Genomic DNA, 19,903 nt, shown 5'->3' on the forward strand with positions numbered 1-19,903 from the left:
TTCTCAAGTTATCATCCGGAAACGGTTTAACTGTTCAGAGTCGCTGTGACCTTTGACCTACTGACCTTAAAGTAGAACTTGACCTGTATTTAATGATGTTACACCTGTGTACCAAAATTTATGATCCTAGGCCCAAGCGTTCTCAAGTTATCATCCGGAAACCATTTAACTGTTCCGAGTCACTGTGACCTTGACCTTTGACCTACAGACCTCAAAGTCGAACTTGACCTGCATTTCATGATGTTACACCTGTGTACCAATATTTATGAGCCTAGGCCCAAGCGTTCTCAAGTAATCATCCGGAAACAGTTTAACTGTTCAGGGTCACTGTGACCTTGACCTTTGACCTACTAACCCCAAATTCGAACTTGACCTGTATTTTCTGATATTACACCTGTGTACCAAAAATTATTTAAATCGGTCAAGCCTTTCATGAGTTATCATCCGGAAACCATGAAAACCAACGGACCAACTAGCAACCGACCAACCGCCAAGCTCACTCCTATATACCCCCCCCAAACTTCGTTTTGTTGAGGTATAATTATATAAAAATCAAGTTTTATACCTGCAGATACTGAATGGCTGCCTGGAGATCTCCCTCCTTCTGTTTGAAGCGTACTAGGTAAGAGAACACAAACTTTGTGTTGTTGATCAGTAGCTTACTGCGACTCTAAAATTGACACATTTTAACTCTGTATATAAGACTATGCAGGTATGATTTGATGCAGGTTGCTAAAACTGCCCATAATAATTACATAGTTTCCCTTTTTAATAAAAGTCCTCCCAGGTAAAGTTTTTGTTTGCAGTCTTGGTTATATGCAGATTTTTGTCATGCTACTATACTACCACTGCTTAAATATATTTTGAGCACTGACATTTCAATTTGAATGTTTGTTGGCTTTTTCAACATTTATTATGTTATGTAGTGATCATTTTTTTTTTGCCTAACCATTGTTTCCAGGTTATGTATGTGACTGAGGAATTTCTAGCATGTATAACAGGCAGAGAAAAATGATTACAAACAGTCTTCCCTTAAATGGTCAAAGAGAATATTCACTAAGGGATCTCACTACCTCTCAACACACCATCCTTAGCTCTATGATAAAACCAACGCAAGTTTATTTAATACAAAATCTTTAATACATTAACATTAGAACTCTATACTGCTGGTACTTACTGCCACAGACAGTTGCGTAGCTATCAGTTTGATCAGGTTTGATGCTGCTGTCGTCCCTTTGCTTACCAGGAATGGCACTATATACTTCTCTGTTCCCTGTGAATTAACAAAATCTCTTATTTCACTTTGATATAGATTGACATGTCTCGTACAACTGAACTGTTACCCCAACAGACTGATTACTTCAACCGTAACTTCCACAAAATATTAAGAACTTTCCTCTCAATCAAGACATTATTATAAATGATTGATCGGGATACGTGAAGCAATTTCAGTTAAAGATGTTTTTATAAATTTTAATAGAGGTGATTTTGTATGTGTACATGTAGCAAAGCCCTGTATGTAACAGTGTTTGAGGTGCCAAAAATCAGAACACTGCAAACCACTCACCAAATATAATCTTATCCATTCAACAGTACCTGTAACAAGAGCTGTCCATAAGACAGCACGCTCCACTCTTTGGCGATTTGACAATAAAATGATTTTATGTCTCAATAAGAGACCTCTACTTTAAAAGGAAGACACACCAAGATGTAAAAAGACCATACATGCAGATGATGATTATAAAGAAATATTTTCAATTTCAAGTTATTATCTTTTGAAGTACCAAAGATATGTCTATAAACAAAGTTTTCGAAAAAGTTTAATATGAAAATAATTCCAAATATAACACCTTGGTGACCTTGACCTTGGGTATAATGGGCCAAGCCCCTGCACATACTCTGCCCAGCCCCTGCACATACTCTGTTTGTATGCTGAACAATGTTAATGTGAAGTTACAGTAAGATATAAGCAATAGTAACAAAGAAAAACAAAGGTTGCCGAAAAACTTTAACCAAGAGAGCTTAGGCCGATGCCGGGGCGAGTAGAATTGCACCCCTATTCTCAGAATAGTGGTGCTAAAAACACGTAAGTTTATCTGAAGCAAGCAAATACATTAAAGTTCCCAGATATTTTAGCAAACACTTATTGTAAGAAATCACTACACATACATGTATGAAATCACAACATTGCTAACAACTATATTAAGGTAACAGCAACAAGATTTTTTATTATCACTTGCAAAACAAGAGCTGTCTCCATAGGATGACATATGCCCCCGATGGCACTTTGAATGAGTAGTTATGGCTGATGTTAGAGTTTAGGACCTTTGACCTACGGAGCTGGGTCTTGCACGCGACACCTCGTCTTACTGTGTTACATATTCATGCGTAGTTATTTTAAAATCCATGCATGAATGACAAAGATATGGACCGGACACGCCCATCAATGCACTATCATAAAAAATGACCTTTAATGTCTAAGTGTGACCTTGACCTTTGAGCTACGGACCTGGGTCTTGCGCGCGACACGTCGTCTTACTGTGGTACACATTCATGCCAAGTTATTTGAAAATCCATCCATGGTTGACAAAGATATGGACCGGACACGCCCATCAATGCACTATCCTTTAAAGTCTAAGTGTGACCTTGACCTTTGAGCTACGGACCTGGGTCTTGTGCGCGACACGTGGTCTTACTGTGGTACACATTCATGCCAAGTTATTTGAAAATCTATCCATCGATGACAAAGATATGGACCGGACACGCCCATCAATGCACTATCCTTTAATGTCTAAGTGTGACCTTGACCTTTGAGCTACGGACCTGGGTCTTGCGCGCGACACGTCGTCTTACTGTGGTACACATTCATGCCAAGTTATTTGAAAATCCATCCATCGATGACAAAGATATGGACCGGACACGAAAATTGCGGACAGACTGACAGACCGACAGACGACAGACGGACAGACGGTTCAAAAACTATATGCCTCCCTTCGGGGGCATAAAAAGTAAATTACCGACAAGAAAGTTTTAACATCAGGAAACCCCAGGACTTGTGAGACCTCAATGAGAATATCTTCAGCAGATTTTTGGATTTTGCCAATCTGTGCATTATGCATGGCATCTACGAGGAATTTACACACATCATGGCGACATCTCATGAACAGATTCTGGGTTGTTGTGTTCTTGTGGTCAGCGATATCTTTCAACTTAAATATATGGTAAAATTAAACAAATTTTCACATAATATACAATAGATTTGCTTTCAAGGTTCCTGCTTGAAAATCAAAAAGAACTGTTTAAGAGCTACTTTAATTCTTTGTAATATCCTCAATTTCATGTTATTCTGCAAAGCTTATTTCTGCATTCTCAAAAAAACCCAAAACAAAACCAGAGGGTCATGATGACCCTGGATCTCTCACCTGAGTAATATGAGCTACATGTTTCAAAAGCCAAATTGATCCTTAAGTATTAAGGAAGTAGGTCAGTGGGTCACATTTATGGTCACTGAAAGTCAGTTTTAAGATCGGTGTGCAAAACTGTACATGTAATCCAAATTTCAAGGCTGTATCTTAAAAAGCAAGAAAGTAGGTCAGTAGCTCAAGGTCATAGTTAGGTGACCCTTATCACTTGGGGTCATCAGGTAATTATAATTAAACAGTCTAGGAAATATGATCTGATAATTTTTGAAGTATTTTTCCTATATAACTCATATAAAAAGTGACCCCCAGGGTGGGGCCTCTTTTCACCCCAGGGGCATAATTTGAACAATCTTGTTAGAAATCCACAAGGCAATGCTACATACCAAATATCAAAGTCCTAGGCCTTGAACTTTCAGACAAGAAGATTTTTAAATTTTTAATTTAAGTCTATGTAAAACTAAGGACCCGCAGGGCAGGGCCTCTTTTCACTCCAGGGAATAATTTAAACAATTTTGGTAGAGAACCTCTAGGCAATGCAACATACCAAATATCAAAAGCCTAGGCTTGCAGTTTCGGGCAAGAAGATTTTTAAAGTTTTTTCCTATGCAAGTCTATGTAAAACATGAGACCCCTGGGGCGGGGCCTCTTTTAACCCCAGGATTACAATTTGAACAATCTTGGTAGAGGACCATAAGGTAATGCTACATACCAGATATCAAAGGCCTAGGTCTAGTGATTTCAGACAAGAAGATTTTTAAAGTTTTTCCTTTATAAGTCTATGTAAAACTTGGGTGGGGCCTCTTTTCACCCCAGGGGCATAATTTGAATAATTTTCATAGAGGACCATTAGACGATGTCAAATGCCAAATATCAAGGCTCTAAGCCTTGCGGTTTTGGACAAGAAGATTTTTTAAGTTTTTCCTTTCGGTTGCCATGGCAACCAGAGTTCTGTGTGCAATTCACTTTTTTGAACACTTTTGAAAGGGGGCCAACCATGGATCATTCCTGTGAAATTTGGTGTAAATCTGTCAAGTTGTTTTCAAGAAGATTTTTTTAGAAAATGTTGACGGACAATGGACATTGATCAGTCACAAAAGCTCACCACATATACAAGTCAAAGGTTCACAATGAATGTGATGTACATGCTGTGTATGTATAACGTTATACCTCTTCCTGTGCTACAGCTGCTACCAGTGGTATAGGTGACAACATACTCTCCAACAACACTATGATCACCACCATCAACATCTCTCCTTCTGATACCCTATAATCATTCAAATATATATGCTGTCAGATACACAAACACTATAAGCAGCACACAAACACTATCAGCAACACACAAACACTATCAGTAACAAACAAACACTGTCAGAAACATATAAACACTGGCAGCAACAAACAAATACAATTAATAAATCAAACACCTCAAAACAATATGTTACATACATCAATGCTATTTTTAACTAGTAGAGTTATAAATAATCTCCTTCAGTAAAAATATATCCTCAAATTGGAAGATTAACCATGGTAACTTGGTATTTACAAACATATGAAGTAAATTTTTAATATGTTTAATGCTTATCAAATTGAAAATCATGTACTTCATGGTTGTTTATGGACGGTGTGCTCCACTGTTTATCAATTGTGCAATTCCATTTCCTAATAGAATACCAAACTTACCTACACAGACTTAATAATGTATGATCACTAACCTTCCTAGCTGGGCTACTGTAGGCAATACAGTCTCCTGAAGTGGAGCCTTGGTGTCTTTCTGAGCTTAGAAGAATGCCTTGCATAATTGACTGTAAGCATCACACATCTTTTATGAGTAGGGTTTAACGTCGCACTGACGCAATTATATGTCATATGGCGACTTTCCAGCTTTAATGGTGGAGGAAGACCCCAGGTGCCCCTCTGTGCATTATTTCATCAGGAGCGGGTAACTCGGTAGAACCACCTACCTTCCATAAGCCAGCTGGATGGCTTCCTCACATGAAGAATTCAATGCCCTGAGTGAGGCTCAAACCAACATCAATGAGGAGCAAGTGATTTGAAGTCAGCGACCTTAACCACTCTGCCACTCAGGCCCCTTAACATTTATCTTCCAAGCTGTGCTTCTGTAAGCAGTAAAGTCTCCTGTAGTGGAGCACTGCTCCAGAGTTTGTCTCGCTTAATTTACAGAAAACATCACTTACCTTCCTAGCTGTGCAATTGTAAGCAGTACAGTCTCCTGCAGTCTGGCGTTGCTGTCTTTCTGGGCTCTTGAGAATGTCTCCCGTAGTTTACTCAGAACCAGCTCATTGGTTCCCTCCGAATCTTCAACTGTAGAATCCCCCAGAAGGTACTGAATAACCTCACTGTAAATAAGCATCCAAGTTTAAAGTTTTGTCCAGTTTCAATATTTAAACATTGACAAGAAAGAAACCCTGCTTTAATTCCACTTGGGTGTCTGAAGAGCTCATTATTTAAAACAGTCTTAAAACTTTATGCACAAAAGAGAGGTAAAGGCCCTAAATTGCAGAGATGTGGCTTCTGCAGAGTATACAAGTATTTTTCTATGATCTGGCCTAATGACCTTGTTTTTTGTTTGAAAATGGTCCAGTTTCTATGAATACCAATTTTTTCTCAATACAAAATATTTTGACCATGTTTCATGCCGAAAAGACTGAAAATGTGGATTCGGAAATGCTTTCAAGCCCTTTCTAAGATTTGACATGATGACCTAGTTTTTTTTACCTTATATGATCTAGGTTCTCAATAGCCCTGGATTTAGATTTCATAAAGGCCTACTCACCAGGTTTCATGTAGATCAGGCAGAAAATGTTGCCTCTACACAATTAACAATGTTTTTCTATTATTGCTCTCTGACCTATTTTTTGGCACTAAATGACCAGTTACATTTATGACTAAGATTTTAATACAACAAACATGCTGACAAGGTTTCATGAAGATCAGGTAAAAGATGTGGCCTCAATACTGTTATAGGGGTTTTCTGTGATTTGACCTAAAGACCTGGTCTTTTACCCCAGCTGACTCAGTACTGATGGCTTCAAATATTTTCTTCAGGCAAACATTCTGACCTAGTTTCATTATAATTCCATTAAAATATATCCTAGAATGTTATCAGTCAAACTTTAGGGTGATTAAAAATTATCACTTTGATAACAAAGAGCTCAGGTGAGCTTATATTTTCCTGAACTGCTCATTAAATTGAGAGTTACAGCACTTTTCCCATAATCCCTCCATGTAAAAGCTATGTAAAACTTCTAGAAGTATTATGTCAGGTTTTGAACCTTCCTACATACAATGTAAGTGACTATTTTATGAGTCTTCTGTCAAGATATTTACCTAAATGCTGTCCTGATATCATAATCCGAGTCCTCTATAAGCTTGAGAGCTGTATGAAGTACATTGATTGTTGCTACATTGTTTTTTCTCACACCAATATGACCAAACATACGCCTCATACTTGTCACCAGGGCTAAAATAAAGATTATCTACATTATCTTTGTACAGAACTATTTTTTTTTTCACTGCATCGATATACAAAAGGTACACTTTTATCATAATATTGTGTTCTGTAGGACTATGTTTTGTCCCAAGACGTAAGGTAAATGGTAAATGGCTTTAACAAACAATGGTGAAAGTGAAATTATTACTTGTATGCTGTTTTCCAAAACTATTTCAGTTATTCAACAGCTGACAATTAAACTGCAGAAATGTTTCTGAATTCTTTACCAGTACTGACCTATTCTTCACAAGTACCCAACAACTTCCCTCACATAAATCAAAGACGGAAGAAGAAAAGCTTTGACAAGTGTTTTCTATCTCTTGGCAGAGGTATTAAAGTATCAGAGTCTTAACCAAGGTCATACTGTGACATGTCATTGAATACACATTCCTGAAATGTTTATTTTCATCTTTCCTTTTAAGCATTCTGTGACCTTCACTTCACAAACTTTAACATACAATTAAGATTTATCACTTCATTTGTGACATAAGAAGACCGGTTACCTAGCTTTATATCAGATTTTTCACTGTTCACTAACTGTAAGAAAGGTAGGAACATGTTGGCATCCACCAATTTTGGCCGTTCTTTCGAGGTTCCTGTCACATCAGTAACTGCAAGTTCAATTTAGAAAACAAATGAGCCATGCCAAGAGAAAACCAACGTAGTGGGTGTGTGACCAGCATGGATCCAGACCAGCCTGCGCATCCGCGCAGTCCGGTCAGGATCCATGCTGGTCGCTTTTAAAGCCTACTGCAATTAGAGAAACCATTAGCGAACAGCATGGATCCTGACCAGACTGCACGGATGCGCAGGCTGGTCTGGATCCATGCTGGTCGCAAACCCACTATGTTGATTTTCTCATGGCACGGCTCAAATAATGACGAGACACTACTGCATTTTTTGACTGACAGCTGCAACTACTAGGCAAACAAGACTTCTGTTTGTTGCAAATACAGCCAAGCCATTGGAGAGCAAAAAGCTAGTCTCAATTTGTAGGTGGTCTTATTCAGGTTAAGATAAAATGCAAATGTCAAAAGCAGAAATTCAAATGGGTTCTACTTACTTTTCAATGTAAGGGTAAGATGAGGCTTCAAAAATGTCAATGAGAAAACAATAGCTTATTTCAAAGAAAACCAAAAATAAACTAGAGCTATCACTAAAGGTGATGAATGTACCCCCCTCATGCACTGACACAATACATTGCAATTTGACACACAAAAGACTGCATAATTATGTGGACTGTATGTATATAGACTGTATGTATACAGTATAGTAACAAAAAACAAAGTCCCATAACTATGCAGAATATTTATCTAAAAGAATGTAACATGCACCATGCACAACTAGGGTTGGTACTGATCACTTGTGTGAAGTTTCATTAAATTGTGTGCAAGGGTTTGGTAGATTAGGCACGCACAAGATTGCATATGCAGACTGTATGTACATAGTATGTTAACAAGAAACAAAGTCCCATAACTCTGCAATTTTTGTCGCTGAAAGAACCTAACATGCCCCATGCACAACTACTGTTGTTACTGATCAGTTGTGTGAAGTTTCATTAAATTGTGTCAAGGGGATGAGGAGAGATGGTGCGCACAAGATTGTGTCTATGTATATAGTATAGTAACAAAAAAACAAAGTCCCATAACTCTGCAAATTTTTTTTCTAAAAGAACCTAACATGCCCCATGCACAACTACTGTTGTTACTGATCACTTGTGTGAAGTTTCATTAAACTGTGTCAAGGGGATGAGGAGAGATGGTGCGCACAAGATTGTGTCTATGTATATAGTATAGTAACAAAAAAACAAAGTCCCATAACTCTGCAAATTTTTTTTCTAAAAGAACCTAACATGCCCCATGCACAACTACTGTTGGTACTGATCACTTGTGTGAAGTTTCATTAAACTGTGTCAAGGGGATGAGGAGAGATGGTGCGCACAAGATTGTGTCTATGTATATAGTATAGTAACAAAAAAAACAAAGTCCCATAACTCTGCAAAGTTTTTTTCTAAAAGAACCTTACATGCCCCATGCACAACTACTGTTGGTACTGATCACTTGTGTGAAGTTTCATTAAATTGTGTCAAGGGGATGAGGAGAGATGGTGCGCACAAGATTGTGTCTATGTATATAGTATAGTAACAAAAAAACAAAGTCCCATAACTCTGCAAATTTTTTCTCTAAAAGAACCTAACATGCCCCATGCACAACTACTGTTGGTACTGATCACTTGTGTGAAGTTTCATTAAATTGTGTCAAGGGGATAAGGAGAGATGGTGCGCACAAGATTGCGTCTACGGACAGACGACCAGACGGACAGACAGACAGACAGACAGACAACCTGAAACCAGTATACCCCCCCTAACAACTTTGTTGTCGGGGGGTACAATAAAATCTGTCAATCTTAACAAGTGATATCTGACAGATTACTCCTGACCAACCTCTCTCTCCCACTGTCACAAGAATAAAGTTGGTTTCACTCTTATATTGTATATAAGATGTCTATCCATTTATCTTGTTTAGCCCTCTGTTTATTTGAGGGTTGTGAAAACAGATTAAATAGCCAAAGCATAACAATAAGTAATCTTTTTCTGCATTTTGATATTCATTCAAAGAACAGTACAATTTACAATGTGTATACAAGGATATACATACTTGTAGCATTTTGATATTCATTTAAAGAACAGTACAATTTACAGAGAGTATACAAGGATATACATACTTGTAGCATTTTGGTATTCATTTAAAGAACAGTACAATTTACAGTGAGTATACAAGGATATACATACTTGTAGCATTTTGATATTCATTTAAAGAACAGTACAATTTACAGAGAGTATACTAGGATATACATACTTGTAGTATTTTGATATTCAATTAAAGAACAGTACAATTTACAATGAGTATACAAGGATATACATACTTGTAGAGCAATCACAGGACATACAGCCAACTGTCATGTTCTTATACATTGGTACAATCATACTTATCTCCCTTGATCTAGTAAAAGGAAAACATACAGGACTGCCTTCATTTTCTTGTTTATATTGGCAATGATTCCACTACACTATACATAATCTGAAACACATCTTTCATTTGTTTTGTTAGAAACCCCAAGCACTTTTACAAAATTGTATAAGCACCATTTCAGAGATCCCTTCTTTTTTGTAATTGCTTTTTATTTAATGAATTATATATTCAAGCTGCTGAAATTAACTTCAACAAATTAAGCTGCTGGATTAACATTATATCTTCTGAAACACAATCATTCATGTTTATATTGAATTATGACTTCAAAATTTCTGAGTAGGCTTATCACAGACATCCAATGTCTACAACCTGCTTTGCTACAACAATATATTCTAGTTTTTTTTCTTTTGTTGGGCTTAAAGTCACATCAACAGAATTATAGATCATATGACGATTTTCCAGCTTTTCGTGGTGGAAAGAGAACCATGTTGTCCCTTTCAGCATCATTTCATGTGTAGGCACTAAATACGTAGAACATTTGACCTCCTGCACTTTCACTAATTAATTCAAAGGGCCATAACTCCAGATTTCAACCTTTTCAAATCTTTCTATCTTTAAACATATCCACATATCGTAGGTGATTGTAGATTTTGTCTGATATGGGTTTCACACCATTTTTCAATTGTATTTGATTTCAGTTATAATTTAGTCAGCTTAATTAACCCCATTTCAAGGAGTATGTTCCATCAGAATTTTAAGCCAAGGATAACTTCATGTAGGCATGAAGTTGGACAATGGCAAAACTATATATGCACTCCTAACTCTGTTTGTTTGGGGCTCAGCAGTTTTCAAAAGTATTTCAGTAATGTAATGGCTGGCAGTTAACCTGTATTCTGCAACTTCTTTACATGGATCACAGGTGAAAGACAACATGATTTCAGGCACAATGTTTTCTATCAAATTGCCAAGGACAACATACACCTGGCAAGGGGATCAAACTTAAACCTCAAAGCTTCTCAACTTTGTGGTTGTACTTAAATGTAGTAGAAGTTTACTTGTTTAGAACAGCCTTCCTGCTGACAACACAGGCTAGAGGTCCAGACACAGCAGCAAGAGATCTGTGGATACTCTCTGACTTATCCTTAACACATGGGCTGAAATAAAGAACAAGGCACTTATATAGCTGGCAATTCACCAGTTTATCATATGTGGAAATGAAATGCTGGAAGGAACTGATATTAACGAAAAATAAACTACATAAAGGCATTGTTATAATGGAAATGAAATACTGGAAGGCACTTGTAGTACTATTATTTAATTTGACAAAAGTTATTTATGACAAAGACATAATGGCAGAATACAGCTATTTCTAAATGCAAGCATTACCTAATTCTTTTACTGTCAAAAATGTTGCTTATAACATTTTTAAAGTCAATGAGGATTAGTGAATTGTTAAGTTCTCTGCATGTTGCCACAAACTACTGTAGTGACAATGTTAAGTGTTAAGTTCCCTGCATGTTTCCACATACTGATGTAGTGACAATGTTAAGTGTTAAGTTCCCTGCATGTTTCCACATACTGATGTAGTGAGAAGGTTAAGTGTTAAGTTCCCTGCATGTTTCCACATACTGTTGTAGTGACAAAGTTAAGTGTTAAGTTCCCTGCATGTTTCCACATACTGTTGTAGTGACAATGTTAAGTGTTAAGTTCCCTGCATGTTTCCACATACTGTTGTAGTGATAAGGTTAAGTGTTAAGTTCCCTGCATGTTTCCACATACTGTTGTAGTGACAAAGTTAAGTGTTAAGTTCCCTGCATGTTGCCACATACTGATGTAGTGACAATGTTAAGTGTTAAGTTCCCTGCATGTTTCCACATACTGATGTAGTGACAAGGGTAAGTGTTAAGTTCCCTGCATGTTGCTACATCCCTGCATGTTTCCACATGCTATTGTAGTGACAATGTTAAGTGTTAAGTTCCCTGCATGTTGCTACATCCCTGCATGTTTCCACATGCTATTGTAGTGACAATGTTAAGTGTTAAGTTCCCTGCATGTTGTTACATCCCTGCATGTTTCCACATACAATTGTAGTGACAATGTTAACTCCCTGAGGCCGATATCATAATATACATGCTGCGGCGAGATAAGAATTACCACCTGACGTCAAAGAACATAATATGATCTTATCATAATCACACTCGCATGCAGTCAATTGAAATCACGCATGGAAATATTATAAACATGTAAATCAAACTATACTTATAAAATCTTCAAGTTTGAACAAATATTTATATTTATCCACTTTCGTCCGTAACTTATATCAAATAATAAGAATTTCACTTCGAAACATTCACCGTTTTTACACACCTTTTGCATTTAATAAATATTTGAACATTTCCGATTTTATTACTTTTTTCACATGTAAACACATTGAATTCCAATAAATAGAAATACATTATTAACACAGGATATTTACATCAGCATCACTCAAAAGTAACACCCATTTTTGAGTGAATATCGATGGTTTATTTTGATGTAAATTAATTTCTAAACTTGTACACAAACGTTGTGTGACGCGCACTGAGACAGTTAAGTTGTTATATTTACACCCATCTTTCAAGAATTATTAAATTTACAGAAAGTGTTTATTTACACACATTTTTATGTATGAAACATGTTTTGCTGTGTTGTTTTTATCCATTTGAATTTAATGCAATGTAAGTGTACAAATATTTTAGCTTTCTAAAACTTAACATTTTCCAACCTTTCATTTCTCTAATAATGAAATTTCATCGTCGGAATCATCATCCGGAACTGATATGTCAAAATCAGCATGATAATGAATATTTTCTTCAATGTAAGAAAAATCTCTGGAAGCCGACATTATTTTAATCTTTTGAAATACAGTATGAACGAAACACAGCGGAGTTCGTCTTTTTTATTTCCTTAACAGCATATTTACAAACATTTTTTTTAACAAGGAAACTAATTATTAGCATAATTAATAATATCTAAGAAATAATAGCCGGTATGCAAAATAATTTTGCTTTTATCAGGATTATCAAAAATTAACAAGTATGTGACGCAATCAGCATGATCTCGTTGCCGCGACTATACTCGTCCTGATAACACGCGTATAGTCGGATATCGACGCTACGGGGGTAGAAAATATAGCGCCTTCAGTCGCATTTCGGCCCCAAGGAGTTAAGTGTTAAGTTCCCTGCATGTTTCCACATACTGTTGTAGTGACATTGTTAAGTGCAAGTTCCCTGCATGTTTCCACATACTGTTGTAGTGACATTGTTAAGTGTAAGTTCCCTGCATGTTTCCACATACTGTTGTAGTGACATTGTTAAGTGTAAGTTCCCTGCATGTTTCCACATACTGTTGTAGTGACATTGTTAAGTGTAAGTTCCCTGCATGTTTCCACATACTGTTGTAGTGACATTGTTAAGTGTTAAGTTCCCTGCATGTTTCCACATACTGATGTAGTGACATTGTTAAGTGTAAGTTCCCTGCATGTTTCCACATACTGTTGTAGTGACATTGTTAAGTGTTAAGTTCCCTGCATCTTGCTACAAACTGTTGTAGTGACAATGTTAAGTGTTAAGTTTACTGTATCTAGGCACTTACTGAAGTAGATCATAAACAAGATGGTTAGCGTTTGGTCCTAGATGATACAACACTATAGGGAAGACACTAATTGCTGTCTGCTTTACTTCTACCACACTGTCACTCTGTAATATATCCAATATATATAACATGACGAAATACATGTACATCCAGTCTTTGTATTTTGTTCGGTTTATAGCCATACTAACGCAATCACAGGCTATATGGCAATATTGCTGGCATGAGCTGTCACTTTCATAGAATCAATAACCTTGTGTAAGCCAACTGTTTGGCTTCTCACATGAAAGAATTCTACACCCCATTACTAAGCAAGGTTTGGAACCTCATGGCGAAGGGCAATAGATTCCAAGTCTGAGGTTTTTGACAACTCCACGACACCATATTTCATAAACTAGACCTGTAAATGTATTAGTATACATTGCCGAATGCAGAAACATTGTCTTATTAAGCATTTCTTGACTTCTCTTTTGACATTACAACAAACTAAGCATACTAAGGGTTACACAGAAGCTTCTTGGAAGATAAATGATGATTAACTTTTTTGTAATTCATACCATAACCCTATATGGAAGTCTAGAACTGGTTTCAGTTCTAACACTGTACTACACTGCAAATTTACACTCTTGACATATATAACTATTTAATCAAAAAGAAATTTTCCTACCAAAGCCTGTCTGAATACATGTACCCTCCATTTTGCTGCAACTTCTTTTGGTAACAAAGCAAGTACATTCAAACATTCACAATTACTTGCACAATCTGAAATATGGACGTTATACTAGAGAACAGATTTACCACAACTATTGTAAACACATCAGGACTGCAAAACTGTTTGCCTATTACAGTTGACATGACACTTCCTACTGAATATTTTTAAAGCACTGAAAGCACTTGTACTTCTAACAATGAATTATGGACAAACTGTTTATCTCACGTATGTGGATCTTAATCTCCTTTCAATTTAACTTGCTAAATCTTCATCAATAATTTTCATACACAATTATCAAAATTTTCTTTATAAACTACTATTAGATGCAAAAGTTACATAAACTGTACTTACCCAGTTTGGGTACAAGTGCACTTGCTATCTTCACAATATCCCTGGCATTGACAGGCTTCAGATCTACCCATGAAGGATCATTCTGTAGCATAATAGAATACCAAAGTTTTGGAATGGATATATATATATGTTTAGAACCTACACTGGTGAGGGGCATGTAAACCGAAGTTAGCAACCTTAACCACTCGCCCACATATAGAAATGTCTGTAACCTTCTATTGTAAAAAAGTATCTAACATACCTGTTTTAACAAAATTTAATATTACTTGGATATAAATTTAAAGTGATAACAAGAGCTATCTTATAACAGCATACTAAAGCCACTCTACCTAATACTAGCTTACATACAACAGCTTCAGCAAATTTTCTTAACTTGAAAAATGGATATACTTTTGCAAAAATGAAAGCCTGAGTAATTAAATTTATTTCATGAGTTTTTTTCAGGATACCAAAGATGGGTGGAGAATCTTAAATTATTTGGTCATGTAGTTCCTCAGAAACATTCTTACAATTAATAACTAACAAAACTATTATGTTTAAAAACTTTAAAAGGGACATATTTTCAATGGAATAAAAGCTACATTTATGTAACTGAACCAGCGTCATTATGCTGAGACAATGTCAAGTCTGAAAGCATTTGGCCTAGTAGTTCCCAAAACAGTTCTGCAAAACAAACATTTCTAACTTAAATTGGGGCATAATGTTGACAAAAGAAAAGCTAGAATTATGTAACTTGCCCTGTGGGGTCATCTTGTAATGCCATATGCATGTGAAGTTTGAAATTATTTGGCTTAGTAGGTTTGGAGAAACCTGCGTACATGCAAAACACTTATGTGACTGAATGGTAAACCAAGATACACTTTTAAAATAATTCAGAGTCAATCTAAAACTGATTGTCAACTGTCAACACTGTAGCAGAAAATCTTGCTCAAATCTATCTTACCAGTAACCATGGCAATGATGCAATCCATCCAAATGTCTGGTACATGTCAGGGTCATACTCTACATTCTCTAAAATATATGTTTTAACAGCTAAAAATTTGTATCTTGTCCTGATTTAGAAATATAAGCACTTCAAATAAATGAAACATAGTAATTACGAGAATCTATCGAAAACATTGTACTGAAAACTTTTATTTCTTTTATATCAAAGACAATGTTTTCCACATTTATATCTTATACAGCATCAAGTAAAAGGGAAAGTCTGTTAGAGTTACATCTTCCATTTATTTGCTAGTATCATGCTCTTTTTATCACTGTACATGATGCAAGCAGTTAACCCTGAAGAAACAAAGCAATTATTTATTGTCAAGCTATAAGTCAATGGCATCTCTCAATACTTGGTAGCTGATAATGTCAACACAAACTCACTTTTTTAATCAAGTGTGTATATAAATCGAGGTGTATTTCACAATGTAACATCAATGCCAAGACTTTTACTTCTTACCTTGTACAACAAGAAGAGCTCCTACGGTTTTCACTATGGATACAAAGCCTTTGTTTATTTCTGTGGGAGGTTTCTCGGAAACGGTAAGATACTGTAATACACGGAACAGATATCCACAGATCTCATTGCAGCATTCCATACTCAACCATGACGTCAACTTCAAGAAATCAGCTGTCTGCCTGCAAATACATATTACATATCTATATACATCTTGTGAAATTATAACAGAATATTTCTGGCTAGGTGTAGAGTTGCAAGAAAGCTTTAGTTTTCAAAACAGAACCTTACATTAATTTCTCCAATTTGCATATCAAAATAAATGTAAAATTACATATCATGGTCCATACAGACTTTTCATGGAAATTTTCAGTGACTTTTTAGGGACTTTTCAGGGACAGTATACCAATATTTAGGGCTGTATCTCAATTTATCAACTTCTTCAGAAAATGCATAACAATTCTTATATCCACCTCTATTTCATCACACTGTTCTGAGTTCTTTTATTTGAGTCCAGCTTAGCACAAAGGGCAGATTTTTCCTTAGCCTCTTCTCTGAGTGCACTTGATTTCGAGATAAGAGAGAAATTTTTCTCCACATTTGACTTAGACGGGTTATGACTGACAACAGTTTTTTGTTAAAGTGTCCGTAGAACCTCCGCTTTCAAAACATCATTTTTTGTAGCAAAATCTGTTACACTGACACTGGATGAAGATCTTATTCTTTGCAGGCTGTGGGAGTGGGGATTGCAAATCTTTCGATTGGAAATTCAAAGAATCTGATCGCTAATGCAGTTTACGTTTGCGATTATAGAGCACCTTCCCCCATTAATTGATCAAGTTTTTGCAACATTTACAATACACTTTGTACTTATCTTCTGCTTTCATCCCCCAGCTGTAAGACCATGACCAGTTTGGATTACATACACAAACTTGCCCATGATGCAAGTTTATTCAACAAAGGTTTATAGTATTTCTAAACAGCGATGCACAAGCTGTGACGATTCGATGCCATTAATGAAGGGCCGATTTGTTCGAGACATACCAGCTATTAAATGGCGTACACTGATATTTACCCCGAACAGATGTACTGGCGCACCAAAACTACAACAGCATCAATATCCCATGCTACCTATAATTTCACTTGAATACTGCTTCACCTCGGTTAAGTATTTCGTTTTGGACTAATAAATTCACTTTTCTAGCTTAACAGTTTCGGTGCTCTCGAAGAACCTCTTCCTCCAGATATATTATAGTTTTATGCATGGTTTCATGTCATAAAAATTACTGATGAACTCATTTGACCTCAACTGTCCAACATTGTTTGCGGCTAAGCCTGTCTCGGAAAAACAGGCATACCCGACTACCAAATCAGATGCTCAGTCCCTTGCAAATCACGTGACTGACGTATGCCGTTCACACATTGCCTTTGAAAACAAATATCCCCATCATTCAATAACTGGATGTCTCCAGATTTTATCGCTAATATGTTACTGTTCTTACAACAGAAAGATGGAATTCTATACGAAAAACTAGAACTTGACAGATTTGGCGCGGTGACTCAATTTAGGGCCAATTTAAAGAAATTTAGGGCCGAAGATCGGAAGAATTAGGGGTTTTAATGCAAATTAGGGACTTTTCAGGACAACATTCAGAGTTCCGGGCCTCTTCAAGGCTGTGCGAACCCTGTATATTTTTTGTGTTTGTTCTATTGCTGGGTTTAATGATGCACCAACACAATTGTAGGTCATATGGTGACTTTCCAACTTTGATGGAGGAAGACAACAGGTGGACCTCTGGTCATTATTTCATCAGGGTCAGACACCTGGGTAGAACCATCGACCTTCAATAACCCAGCTGGATGACTTCCTCATATGAAGAATTAAATGCCCTAAGTGAGGCTTGAACCCACATCAATTAGGGGCAAGTGATTCTAAGTCAACGACCTTAACCACTTGGCCACAGAGACCCAATAAAACTATACACAACCTTAATCAAGAGCAAATGAAGTACTGAAATGTTTTCTACATTCTATATAAAAATACCTAAGTATTACCTGATTTTCGCAGTCTCCACTTTATCACTATACAGCTGTATACATGTTGAAACAATCTCCAAGACAGTCTGTATGCCATCCATCTTCTTACATATATCATCCTACATAAATATAGCACATACACTGACCTCCCCTATTCCAGTCAAAGCCCTCATACGTCAGACTATCAATCAGCAATATATACATCATCTATACTATCTGTGTTTAGTTAGCTTGTTTGTTTCTTTATTTCTATTGCAACTGTACATACGAGAAATGTGTCCAATGCTACCACAAACAAGTGTGTGTATTGTTATTACTTAGAAGTTTGGGTTGGGTTTTGCCTACCAATGTCCTTTTAGTGCTAGTCATTTACGTCAACGTATTACAAAAACCCACTATGTACAACAAAATCCTTTGAAGGACACTTCTAAAGACATAAACTTAAACACACATACAGACAGGGGAAATATTTCTTATGCCCCACATTAGTAATTTAATAATAACAGCTTTATTTCTAGAAGGTGACATATTATGAGCACATAGAAAACATGCAACTTATTTCCAATATCGCCTTCTATGTAAAAGTTATATTTATAAAGTATCTGAAATAGTAGCACAAATTCAAATAGAAATTTATCACAGCAAACATACTCAGACTGGAGAAATGCACAATCTGAAATGATTAGGGTCGTCACTAGAGATATTAATCAATGAAATAAGTATCTATTTTACATACATATACATTCATCTATCAATATAACTAGAAAATGCTTTTGTAAAAAAGCGCATGTCTCCCCCAATGCAAAGTCCTATAGGCAAGAAGTCAATAGGGGTCAGGAGCAAAAGTCAAAGAGACACTGATGGTTGGCTGTAGTAGGGATTATCTACTTGGCATGTCCAATCATCCCGCTAAATTTCAACACTCTTGGCCTAGTAGTTCTCAAGTCACTGTTCAGGCTTCTGTGACCTTGACCTTTGATCAAGTGACCTCAAAATAAATAGGGGTCATCTACTCTGCAAGTCCAATCATCCTATTAAGTTTCAACATTGTAGGTCAAGTGGTTCTCAAGTTATTTCCAAAAAATGATTTTACATGAACAGGCCACTGTGGCCTTGACCTTTAATAAATCAATAGGGGTCATCTACTCTGCATGTTCAATCATCCTATGAAGTTTCAACATTCTGGGTCAAGTGGTTCTCAAGTTATTGATCGGAACTGGTTATCAATGTTCAGGCCCCTGTGACCTTGACCTTTAACCGAGTGACCCCAAAAACAATAGGGGTCATTTATTGTGCATGAACAATCATCATATGAAGTTTCAACATTCTGGGTCGAGAGGTTCTCAAGTTATTGATTCGAAATGGTTTTGCATGTTCAGGCCCCTGTGGCCTTGACCTTTAACTGAGTGACCCTAAAATCATTAGGGGCCATCTACTCTGTATGACCAATCATCCTATGAAATTTCATCATTCTGGGTCAAGTGGTTCTCAAGTTACTGACCGGAAATGGTTTTCAATGTTCAGGCCCCTGTGACCTTGACCTTTCACAGAGTGACCCCAAAATCGTTAGGGGTCATCTACTCTGCATGACTAATCATCCTATTAAGTTTCAACATTCTGGGTCAAGTGGTTCTCAAGTTACTGACCGGAAATGGTTTTCAATGTTCAGGCCCCTGTGACCTTGACCTTTAATGGAGTGACCCCAAAATCGATAGGGGTCATCTACTCTGCATGTACAATCATCCTATGAAGTTTCAACATTCTGGGTCAAGTGGTTCTCTAGTTATTGATCGGAAATGGTTTTCCATGTTCAGGCCCCTGTGA

General features: G+C 36.6%; 1 protein-coding gene across 1 annotated transcript in view; it reads right to left on the minus strand.

Annotated features, from left to right (window-relative positions):
- The window catches only part of LOC123525344 (serine/threonine-protein kinase ATR-like), a 138,499-nt gene that overhangs the window by 90,191 nt on the left and 28,405 nt on the right, over positions 1-19,903 (minus strand). Inside the window, exons 13-27 of the mRNA XM_045304311.2 lie at positions 18,098-18,198; positions 16,046-16,224; positions 15,542-15,609; positions 14,599-14,680; positions 14,203-14,297; positions 13,539-13,642; positions 10,961-11,059; positions 9,859-9,935; positions 7,437-7,544; positions 6,771-6,903; positions 5,618-5,779; positions 4,590-4,686; positions 3,018-3,209; positions 1,178-1,273; positions 566-670 (exon numbers count right to left, since the gene is read on the minus strand). Coding sequence (XP_045160246.2) covers positions 566-670; positions 1,178-1,273; positions 3,018-3,209; positions 4,590-4,686; positions 5,618-5,779; positions 6,771-6,903; positions 7,437-7,544; positions 9,859-9,935; positions 10,961-11,059; positions 13,539-13,642; positions 14,203-14,297; positions 14,599-14,680; positions 15,542-15,609; positions 16,046-16,224; positions 18,098-18,198 — 1,698 coding nt within the window. The remainder of the gene's footprint in view (positions 1-565; positions 671-1,177; positions 1,274-3,017; positions 3,210-4,589; positions 4,687-5,617; positions 5,780-6,770; positions 6,904-7,436; positions 7,545-9,858; positions 9,936-10,960; positions 11,060-13,538; positions 13,643-14,202; positions 14,298-14,598; positions 14,681-15,541; positions 15,610-16,045; positions 16,225-18,097; positions 18,199-19,903) is intronic.

This window comes from Mercenaria mercenaria, chromosome 3, assembly GCF_021730395.1.
Source record: "Mercenaria mercenaria strain notata chromosome 3, MADL_Memer_1, whole genome shotgun sequence".
NCBI lineage: Eukaryota > Metazoa > Mollusca > Bivalvia > Venerida > Veneridae > Mercenaria > Mercenaria mercenaria.